The sequence below is a fragment of the Echinops telfairi genome, unplaced genomic scaffold, assembly GCF_000313985.2.
Source record: "Echinops telfairi isolate 266 unplaced genomic scaffold, ASM31398v2 ScPeMD7_1957;HRSCAF=2489, whole genome shotgun sequence".
NCBI lineage: Eukaryota > Metazoa > Chordata > Mammalia > Afrosoricida > Tenrecidae > Echinops > Echinops telfairi.
The window spans coordinates 2,147,895-2,159,387 of NW_022105855.1; the positions used below are offsets into that span (position 1 = coordinate 2,147,895).

The following is an 11,493-nucleotide window of genomic DNA, read 5'->3' on the forward strand; positions in this document are numbered from 1 at the left end:
TGGAATATGTTACTCCACTCTCTCCTCCTCTTCATAGTTTCTGCTGATAGGTCTGAGCATATTCTTATTTGGGAACCTTTATATGTTATTGCTTGTTTCCCCCTAACTGCTCTCATGATTTTCTTCTTTTCCTCAAAGTTGGACAGTTTAATTATTATGTGCCTTGGTGACTTGTTCTTGGAATTCAGTCTAGCTGGTCTTCTTTCAGCCTCCCGAATGGTTGTCTGGTTTTCATTCATTAAGCTGGGGAAATTTTCCTCCAAGAATTCTCTCACTATTGTTGCCGATGACTTCTTTGTTGTGTCATCCTCCAGTTAGCCAATAATTCTAATGTTGCTCCGCTTCATAACATCAGACATAGCTCTTAAGTTTTCTTCAGCTTCTCTGATGATCTTACTAGATTTTTGTTAGTATTTGTTAAAGTCTGCTCGGCTGTCCTCCAACTCACTGATGCAGTTCTCAGCTTCCTCCAGTCAGTTCTCAAGGTCCGTGTTTCTGCTACTGGTTTTTGTTATCTCCTCCTTAAGCTCCTGTATTTCCCTTTGGTGTATGACCTTTATCTCCTCTATCATTTCATCCTTTTTCTGTATTGTTTCCCTCATATCCTGTATGACAGCAAGCAGCATTCTGAAAATTTCTTTCTGTGGCAGCTCAATGTCTGCTTCTTCTATGCATGTCGTTATGTTCAGGACATCTGCCATTGCCTTTTGTTTTCCTGTTTTTTCGTTGAGGTCGTTGGGCTGATGGCTATTTGCATTGCATTGTTTTAGAGGAGCTAGGTGCCATTTTACAGGGAGTTGAAGAGTACTGGATCTCTCTAGGAGACTTGTGGGAATGCTTCTTCGAACTGCCTACAGCTAATTTCACTATGGAATTAACCTACCACTTTATCATCCTGTGGCTTCCCTCTCAGGGGAGTGCCCCAGAAGGCTGGTGGGTTGCCTGCTTTGGCATTGCGGAGGTTGGGCAGAGGTTCCTGCAGCAGCTGGGAATGTTGGCGAGTGTAGACCAAGCTGTCTTAGGCCCCCAGGCACACGGTAAGAAGTTGGGCAGAGTATCCCCTGGTGGAGATCGGCAGGGATTTCCCCAGACTCAGGCTAGCTGCACAGGGTGGAGCTCACCTAGCTGGGTTGTTGAGACCAAGCCCCCCCTACGGGCTCCAAATGGTCCTGGCTCCAGCAGAGACAGTGGTGGGGCCATGGTTAAGACCCAGCTAGCCTCCACTGAGGTAAGCCAAAAGCTCCTAGCCCCTCAAAACCCACAAAACTGTGGGTCTGTGCCTAGTTATCTTTATGATGTTCCTCCTGCATTCCAGCAGCATTGAATTTCCCTCTAAGTAGCTCTCCTGGGCTGAATTCTGTGGAGTCCCTCTGGTATGTGTCACTCCATCACCATCTTTCTGGAAGTCTTCCAGGATTTAATTCTATTGAGAAGTTTTAAATAAAGCTTGGGTCATTATTTTAACTATAAAGAAAGAATTAAAGTTACGGAAAATATTAACAAAGAGAATGAACTAAAGGATGAGTTCAGTTCCACACCTGAAGGGAAATAGCCATCGGCTTGGGAATCCTACCAGTAATAAACTAGTGTTTGAATTTCTGGTAGGAGGTCACAAATGCAGAATGGGAATAAGCGATAGATACTTTAATATGGAAATTATAGGAGATTTGAGCAAGAGAATCATATTTGTCATTCTTTAACTATAGCTAAGGCTTGCCCCTGCCATTTCCCTTATAGAAGTCAAATTTCAAGATAGAGTGGTAAGGGAGAGAAGAGGATTAGGAGAACCCAGAATGACAAACCATTTTGGTTTCCAAGATTATAAATCTTTATGGGAGCCGGAAACCTCATCTTTCAACCTTGGAGTGGCTAGTGGTCGATTTTGATTGACAAGCTTTGCAGTTAGCAACCCAAAGCCCAACCCACAACAAATACTCCTTAATGCTCCTGCTAAACTGTAAGCATTGGCAGAAGCCTAGGATCAGAAAAGAGAGCTGTTATTTTGGTATATACACACAATGGAATACTACACATCCTTAAAGAAAAACAGTGAAGCTGCAAAGCCCCTCATGACATGGATGGACTTGAGACATTATGCTGAGCAGAGTTAGTCCATCACACAAGGACAAGTATTGTATGAGCCCACTGTTATTGGGGGTGGGGGTGGGGAACTAAGAAAAGGTTTTCCTCTCCAAAGAAAAGACTTAAATGGCTGATTCGCAGAGGTTGTAGGGGAGAGTAAGAATGGGGAAGTAATAGGTGAGAGGTAGACAGATTTTAAGAGAAGGGGAAGATAATACCCTATAAGTTTGAAATGGGAGAAAAATAAGCAGGATGTGGTGGGGGGTGTGGATAGGGCAAGCCATAGGTAGGTTTGCTAAGTTTTTAAGTGCTGACTATAAAAATGGTGATCCGATATGTAAACTTCTACCTAATTCACAGTGTGTACACACACACACACACACACACACGTACACACACACACACACATATACATACACACACGGTTTATATTAGATTCTTTTAAATCAATTGCAACCCCAGCAATGGCATGTGACACAACAGAATTGCTCCATAAGATTTTCTTGGTCATAAAATGCAGATGGCCTGACCTTTCTCCTGTGGAGGAGCCATTAGTTAGATTTCTGCTCACCTTTCAGTCAGCAGCCCAGTGCTTAACCATTGCCTTAGAAAAGACCAGTAAGGAACATTCACTAGAATTGAGTGCTGGAGAATGCCTCTTAGCTTAGGACCCATGTCTGTAGACAGTTCCAGGGGCGTCTGGTTGACTGCTATCTTGGCACCCATTCCTTGGGTGGTCTCACCTCTGCTTTGAGGGAGGCATCAGGTTAAGCTGGAAAGTAATGGAGTCAAAATACAGCCCAGGTTTTGTCTCTTATTCACTGCCTGGGTGGTTTTGAATAAGTCATTTAACTTGGATTAAATGGGAGTTTTTCAGCCTTTAAAAGGTGATAATTGCCTCTTCTCAATTATAAGATGCACATTGAATAACACATGTGGAATCTTTCTACCAGTAACTGTATTCTTAACTGTATTAAGAAACTATTATCATTATGAAGATCCCTGGTAGGCTCAGTGCTTACAATGCTCAAGATTATAAATCTTATTGGGAACAGACATCTAATCTTTCTCCTGAGGAACAGCTGGTGGGTTTGAACCTTGGACTTTGTTGGTACCACCCTAATGCTTATTCCATGGCACCGCCAGGACTCCTCTTGTAAGGATTACAGCCTGGGAAACCTTACAGTGCAGTTTTACTCTGTCCTATAGGGTTGCCGCAAGTTGGGACCAACTCCATGGCAATGGGTTGGTTTTGGTTATTATCATTATAGAAAGTAAAACAGCCAGTTGTTGATGTTGATTTATAGATCAATATTTTGGTCTTCTTAACTCTCAGGAAACTAGTTCTCTTTAGAACAAACAAACAAAAAACTCATTCCTTGTCCTTGACTTACTCGTCCATGTATCACCTCTTTCCGCTTGCCTTTGTCTATTGTATTCATAAGACTGTCAGATTGGGAGTAAATATAGGGTGGAAAATCACTAAATTTTGACTTTTATTTTGTGCTTCTGTAGAGAAAAGAGATTAAATGGGTTAATATAGTAGAAATAACAATTAACCAAGAAAAAATCAACCATGAAAAACCACTTTTATTTTTTCTTTACTCCCATTTTCATAGTTCTGCATGATAGCAAAAGTTTGTTAATCCCAGGTGTGTTAGGCAGGGTTCTCTAGAGAAACAAAACCAGGATACTCATGATTTCGTATATGTATAAGAGGACAGGTTTACACGGTAAGGAGGACTATAACAGCTAATTAGTCCGCACTGCATTACAGAGTGTTGAGTTCAACTTACTTTCGTGGAACAGTTAATATACTGGAAGTCCTTCAACTCACATGGGCTGCCGGGTTCAAAGTCAAGGAAGCAGATAGCAGAGTCCTCCTTCAGGCAAGGCAAGCAGCAGGGTGGTTCACCAGCAGTCAGTAGCTTGAGAGCTTAGCGAAGCAGGCCCAGCTGGGATATCAAACATAAGCAATCAAGGCAACAGAATCCACCAGCCTCAAGCTCAAGCAATGTATGCACCAGCAGTGTGACAAAGCCTGTCCTGAAGGAGCCTCAAGCTCTAGCGACAATACCCATGGGTTGACATGCCCACAGGTAGTGTAGCTCACAGGTTGAGCCAGAGAACTGGCTAAAGCAGTAGCACGCTCCAGCATGCTCTGATCACCAGAGGGCAAGAGAGGGGGGTGTCGGGCCTTGCAGAGCCATTTGTCTCTTTGCCCCCCAATTGAACTGAAACCTGATTAATCCCACTTGTTCCTATTGGCCAGGTTGGCACAATAAACCTAACTATTTTACCACATCACACATTTCTGCACTATTATGGGATGCACTGGATAGCCCTACAGCAAAGAACTATAAATGAATTATTGATTTCTGCTCGTTCCTTTACAAATGAGGAGAATAGCAGTTGACTGACTCAAGTTTTCCTTGCTGTACCTGGAACACCTAGCCTAAGGCCCACATCACTGGAAATTCCCAAGTCTTCTGGAATTTAATCAGGTAGCTGGATTGGAGTCAGGAGTGCCCATTTTAGATCTAAAAGGCTCTTTTTGTAGTAGCTTTTTATTAGCCTCTTTATGGATTTCAAGACTCATAGTCTTAATTCATTATTTACAGAATTAAGGAGCCTAGAAAAATAGAGACCCATTGCCAGCCAGTTGATTCCAACTCAGAGCAACCCCATTGGGCAAAGTAGGACCACTCCCTATGATTTCTGAGGCTGTACATTTTTATGAGAGTAGACAGCCTCATCTTTCATCTGAGGCGTAACTGGTGGGTTCTAACTGTTGACCTTTCGGTTAGCTATCCAAACCTAATCCATTATGTCACCAAGGCTCCTTGATAACCCCAAATGCATTGGCATCCAGCCGATTCTGACTCATGTTGTTAAGTGCTCCTGAGTTGGTTCCAGCTAATGGCAGTCTTATGTACAATAGAATGAGATATTGTCTGATTCTGGGCCATCCGTACAACTGTATGTTTGAGCCCATTGTTACAGTTATTGTGTCAGTCCATCTCCTTGATGGTCTTCCTCATTTTTGGCTGATCTTGTACTTTATCATCAAGCATGATATCCTTTTCCAGGAACTGGTCTCCCCTGATAACATGTACAAAGAATGTGAGACAAAGGCTCATCCTCCTTGTGTCCTTAAGAGCATTCTGGTTTTATAAGACAGATGGTTTCTTTTTCTGTCAGTCCATGATATGTTCACTGTTCTTCACCAGCACATCATTCAAATGCATTGACACATATTGACCCTGTGCAGAGTTGCCGAGGCTGTAAACCTCTAATGGAGCAGATAACCCTTTCTCCCGAGGAGCACCCAGTGGGTTTGAACCTCTGGTCTTGCAGTTAGCAGCCCATTACTTACCTGTGATAGTGCGACCAGGTCTTCTTGATAATGATTTTTTAAGAGTAGCTTTTATTAAGCACATACTATGTTCTAGGTGCTTTGCTAAGGCCTTTTATAAACAATGCAGTCTTTGAGCTCAGCTAAGGTCTTAAATCAGTGTTTGCTTTGGTTAGAAGCCAAATTATATTTCTTTCTTTTAGTTATATTTTCTAGTGTAGTTAAAACTGAAGGGCTGAAAAATGTACTCAGCTCTTTACACGTTTTCTAGATCCAGTCAGTAACGCTGTGTAATGGACAGTGCTGTTTTAGCTCACTGGAAACAGTGAGTGCTCTCTCACGTAGTTACAGAACTTTGATCTTCTTTGCTACAGTTTTTGCTACCCACACTGTCATTCTTATTAGTTTCATTGCTCATTTTGGCATTTCTTCTGCTCTTTAATCTGGAGAAGAGAAATCTTCCACCATCTCATTTAAGATCTTGCTGTAGTGAGCTGGTTGCTTCTGTCGTTTTGTTCACGTGACTGCAGAGCCTGGAAAGGCTGTTATCGCTATTGGTGCATAACAGTGTGATTGGTATTTTTTATGCAAACATATGGATCATTTGAATTTTTTAAAACTTTAACTGCGTTGTCAACTTTTGAAAAGCATCCAGAGATTAGCAACCATACTAGTTTAGAAACATTAAATTTAGTTTTATTCCCATGTGTACAGGGGTAAGGGTTAGGTCTTACCTACCTGGGTTTGATTTACAGAAATGAATAAAGTGTTCTCTTAATAATGATTAAAGTAAATCTTGTACTGTTTGGTAAGAGATGAGAACGAGTGGCATGGGTCTCAATAAGAAGTCCTACAGCTCAGTGGCTGTTCTCGTGTCTACAAAGCTGCTGTTACTGAAAACAAACTAAAAATAGGTGCTGTTTTCCCCACTGGTTGCCATGTCTTTGCTGGCTCGACTTCTGAGCCTCAGTTGATATGAGGTTATCCCAATTGGATCATCTTTTCCCCAATTACTACATCCCAATGTGGTAAACCAGTTTATGTTGCTTCCCAGCCCCCAGTGGCTTAGATAGAATGCCCAAGGCAATGTTTCTTTAAAAAACTGACCAGACTAAAGCTAGTTCGTCAGTTCTTCATCCTGACAGTTGACACAAGTCAAACAGAAGCACCCTCGATGACTGCTCTGACATCACTTTTCCGGGGCCACCCGTGTCATCTCTGTGCTCTGGAGGAAAGCCAGGGACAGGTGAATTCTTTGGCTAAAAAGTGGCTGCTGTGGCTCAGCCCTGGCTGCGCTGGGCGCTGGATTCGGGGGTGCCTGGGAAAGTGAAAGGGTTGGGCCTGCCCTCGAGGACCTTCATGTGAGGTTACACACATGTGGTTGAAACAAAGAGAAACACCGTGTGCCGCCATGGTAAGGGGACGGGTGAGTGTAACCTGGAGAAGTTGGGGCATGCTTGAGGATGGAAAAGGAATTTCAAGGAAATCTTGAGAGATAAGCAAGGTTTGAGTTAGGAGGGTCCTTGGCATTCCACCTGAGGGCAAGAAGCATGAATAAATGTGCCAAGAATGAACATAGATTCGTGGGCATGGGGCAGTGAGGAGACCAAAGTAGATATTTTGGTGAATGAAAGGAATTAGGAATTGGAGTGGGATATGGGAGTCGAAGGAGTGAGATCAAATTACCTAAGTCCTTTAAAACCAGAAAGACAGTTGTGCTTTGGTGTGGTGGCCATTGTGTGACTATGGAGATTTGGCGGTGTGGCCTACCATTCCTCCTTCCTCAGGTCTCCTGCCTGCTCAGACTGTCTGTCCTCATCGACTGAGCCAGTAGCCTCTCTCCCCCTGAGGCTCCACGAGCCTTTCCACTGGGTTTCTCCTCCCTCTCTTGTGCTCCCTGCCTCATGGCTCACACTGTGGCCACCGTTACCTTCCTCCTGGAATCCAGATGCGATCAGTCTCTGGTTTAAAATAGGGAACCCTGGTGGCATAGTGGTTATATGTTGGGCTACTAATGACAAGATCAGCAGTTTCAAACATCCAGTCATCACTTCATCCTCATCTGGGGTATTAGGTACCCATTGCTATTGAGTCAATTCTGACTCGTACTGGTCCTAGGTAGGGTTTCTGGAGCTTTGTACGTCTCTATGGAAACCGGCAGCCTCCTCATTCTCCTTCAGAGCAGCTGGTGGCTTTGAATCTCCAACCTGGTGTTTAGCAGCCCAGTACTTTCCCAGAGTGCCGCTGGGCTCCTTGGGATATTGTATATAAACATTTCCAATTCGTTTGCCATCAAGTTGATTCCAACTCACTAGAGTTGACGTGTAGTTGGTTTTCTAAAGGATGTGCCCTGGATTCCCTGAGCCAAGACCTCTCCAGACCATGTCTGAGTACCAGAGATTTTTTTTCTCTCCTCCTCTCCTGTCCTTGGACATGACAGAAGCACGCAATGAGGGAGGATCAAGGCTTGTTACTGGATGAGTAGGCAGCCTTCGCCAGTCTCACCTCCTTTTAGTAGCAGGAAAGTGTTTTTCTTGCCCTGTGCCTCCCCCATCACCCTGAAAATCTTCTGGGCATTGTAGTCTAGGAATAGGAAGCAAGCCTGTGCCCTCACCCACACCAACAGAGCTTTTGGCTTTGAATGGACTCAGGAAATCCTTTTGAAGACCAAAAATATACAAGACTTATGTCCATCAACACTATTCATTGTAACAAGGAAGGATTCCATAAACAGTGATCGAATTCTAATTACCGGCCAGGTACTGTGCTAAGTGCTGAGAGGATTACAAAAGAATAAAAGACCTCATTCTTACCCACAAGTAGTTCCCCGTACAGCGGGGGAAATCAGACTAGCCACACCACATGCACGAGGTGATTCCCAGCTAACAAGGCCGTGGTAAGTGCTGACTACTGGGATTGGCATTTTCTAGAAGTTCTGAGTTGGCAAGACCATGTGCAGCAGAATAGAACCGAATCTGCCAGAGCAAGAAAAGAATCCATAACATCAGGACATTTTGTTGTGTGGTGACCAAATATAGGTATTCAGAGCATTTTGATATAAAATGTACTTTGTTGGTCATGGTTGAAAAATTCTGGAATACAAGGGCATTTCAGAAAGTTCATGGATAAGATAAGAGATAAAAGAGTTCACGACACACGGTATCCAGGAACAGAAATAGGAGTAGCAATACTAGGTGGGTGCGGGGGAAGGTGGGGAGAGGAGGAGAAAAAGGGGTAACCGATTGCATTGATTGACACATGACCACACATGCCCCTCTAGGGGGACGAGCAACAGAAAATGTGTGGGGGAAGGGATACAGCAGTCAGTGTAAGATATGAAAATAAGAATAATTTATCAAGGGGTCAAAGAGGAGTGGGGTTAGGAGCTGATCCCAAGGGCTCAATAGAAAGTAAATGTTTATAAAATAATGATGGCAACATATGTATAAATATGCTTGATATAATTTATGTATGGATGGATTGTTTTTTTGTTTTTTGGGGTTTTTTTAGTCTAAAAGCCATTTATTGAAAAGAGCAAAAGATGGAAGACAGGCCCCCCCACCGGCAGGGTGGTAGCCGAGCTGGGCCCCTGCTCAGCACCTCTTGCTTCCCCACAGGGCCATCTTGTTGTTGATGGGCAGCTTGAAGAAGTGGTCAGACTGCATGTACTCAGCTATTTTCTCCAAAGCATGGTCAGGGCTGTAGCTGATCCGGTCAAGCTGCATGCGGAAATCCATTATCTGGTTCTCCATGATGTCCACTCGAATCTTCTCTTCTTCTGTGTTGCCACACATATTGTGCTTGTGAGCGATGTAGCGCAAGATGGCATTGCTCTGAGTGATCTTGTTCTTCCCGTCCACCAGGTAGGGCAAGTTAGGAAAGTCCAGGTCTAACTTGAATTTCACATCCAGCCACTGGCTTCGATCATAGTCGGGAGCTTCCCCGCAGGTGTAGCGCTTCTCCTCGTACGCGGTGTTGGTGAACTCCAGGAGCATGCGGATGGCGTGCGCCAGCCCTCGGATGTCCCAGTAGCCCAGGAGCATGGACTGAGTGGAGGAGCTCATCTCGCTTCCGTGCCTGGCCTGGATGGATTGTTATAAGAGCTGTAAGAGCCCGCAATAAAATGATCTTTTAGTAAAAATTTTTTTTAAAGTTCATGGAAAAATGCAGTAGAAAGACAATGACATTTCTCACGATCTTTTTGAAGTCCCCTCACTCAGCTACAGAATAGTTGTGACTTGTTTTTGCCCGTGGTTTACAAGGAAGTGGGAAAAGAAGGGAGGAGTTAAGTGGTAAAGGGCCAGAGCTGGGAAAACATGATGGGAAAGCACATGGAAGTCGCAAGAAGGCCGGTTTGTCTGGGTATGGGGAGGCTGGCAGGGGAAGTTCGGCTGGATATTAGCTTAGGATTGGGTTATGAAAGGTCTTAAATATCTAAAACTTGGTAGAATTCTGACCTTCCATGCAAGAGACCTAGGATCAATTCCTGGCCAGTGCACCCCATGGCCCCCACCACCTGTCTGTCGGTGGTGGGATTTGTGTTGCTTTGCTCCTTCTCTGTTAGCAGACTGAAATCGACTAGGAAGAAAGCCTGACAAGCTGCTGAAAAATGGCCATCGAAAGTCCTGTGGATCACAGTGACCAGTCCAGGGATGGCAAAGGACCAGGCAGTGTTTTATTTTGATCTCTCGTGGACGGGGGTGCTGGGAGTTGGAACAGGTTCAAGGACAGCTAGTAACAACAAAACTCTGGACTTTATTCTGTGGATATTTGGGAACAGAGAATGACATTAAAAAAAAAACCTTTATTTTAGGATGCTTGATCTGGCAGCAGGGTGGAAAGGGGTTTAAAAAAAAAAGGACAAATGGAGCAGAGAGAAAGACCTGTTACTGACTTTATCTAAACCTGAAATGCAGGGCTCCTGGACTAGGCTAATGGCCGGAGGATGGAGAGGCTGGACAGAGAGAAGAAAGAAGAGTTTTTGTTGGTGTATCAACTGAGATGGCCTTGAGGGTCATGCTAACAAGCACAAGGTCACTGAATGGAAGAGCTGCAGAGTCTGGCTTGGGATGTACTCAAAATGTATGCTAGATCTTCTCAGTGAAAAAGGTGACTTAGACTATGGGGCTCACGCTTCAAGATACAGGCTTGCATACCTTCACTTTTCAGGTGAAAACAAGCAAATGTCCGGTGTGCTTGGCTGTTGTCTTCATGGCTTACAGTCACCACTGATTAAAGGCAGCCACGCATACTACCTACATACAGAATTTATTCATTGTGCTTAGAACAATCTTTGTGGGAGGGTGCCTTTTAAGAATTCTGGCTGTGTGTGTGTTTGTGTGTGTGTGTGTTGTGTCGTTGTTTTGGGGTATGGTTTGGTATTACTGTTAGAAAATGGGTAAATTAACTCACTCTTCATCTTCCAAGGACTTTGGCTTAAATATTACCTCTGAGCTTTACCAGTTGAATTGATTTGGGTCATGCTAATCTGAGGAATAATTATAATATAAGAAGACATAGTAGACTGAAGAAGTTAAATTACTTAAATAAGTTGCTTTTCTAATACGTTGAGCATTCTCAGTTCACTTGTGTATGTGACCATTGTGCGCATCCTGGAGTTAGATGGAGGTTCCCACTTGCTGACCGTGGCAGGTGATATTGCTGTATTCTGTGGGCGGCATTTTTTGGAAAGTGACATCAGACAAGTGTTGTTGTTTTTTAATCACTTTATTGGGGGCTCGTACAACTCTTTTTTTCCTTTTCTTTTGATTTTTTTTGTTTGGGTCTTTTAAATCATTTTATTGGGGGCTCATACAACTATTTTTTTAATCATTTTATTAGGGACTCATACAACTCTTATCACAATCCATATATACATCAATTGTGTAATGCACATTTGCACGTTCATTGCCCTCATCACTCTCAAAACATTTGCTCTCCACTTAAACCCATGGCATGAGGTCCTCATTTTGTCCCCTCCCTCCCTGCTTCCCCCTCCCTCATGAGCCCTTGATAATTTAGAAATTATTATTTTGTCATATCTTGCCCTGTCCGAC

The 11,493-nt window shown here is 43.6% G+C and overlaps 2 protein-coding genes across 2 annotated transcripts in view; one reads left to right on the top strand and one right to left on the bottom strand.

Moving 5' to 3' along the window:
• DUSP16 (dual specificity phosphatase 16) overlaps positions 1 to 11,493 on the top strand; it is a 109,420-nt gene that overhangs the window by 57,750 nt on the left and 40,177 nt on the right. The window lies entirely within an intron of this gene.
• On the bottom strand, positions 8,995 to 9,513 carry LOC105979825 (glutathione S-transferase Mu 5-like). The gene has a single exon (XM_045293254.1). It carries the CDS (start codon positions 9,499 to 9,501, stop codon positions 9,031 to 9,033), a length of 471 nt encoding a protein of 156 aa, XP_045149189.1. The 5' UTR covers positions 9,502 to 9,513; the 3' UTR covers positions 8,995 to 9,030.

What these genes read in the sequence shown, in the direction of transcription:
- LOC105979825 (XM_045293254.1), bottom strand. Translation starts at nt 9,501, where the DNA reads ATGAGCTCCTCCACTCAGTCCATGCTCCTGGGCTACTGGGACATCCGA.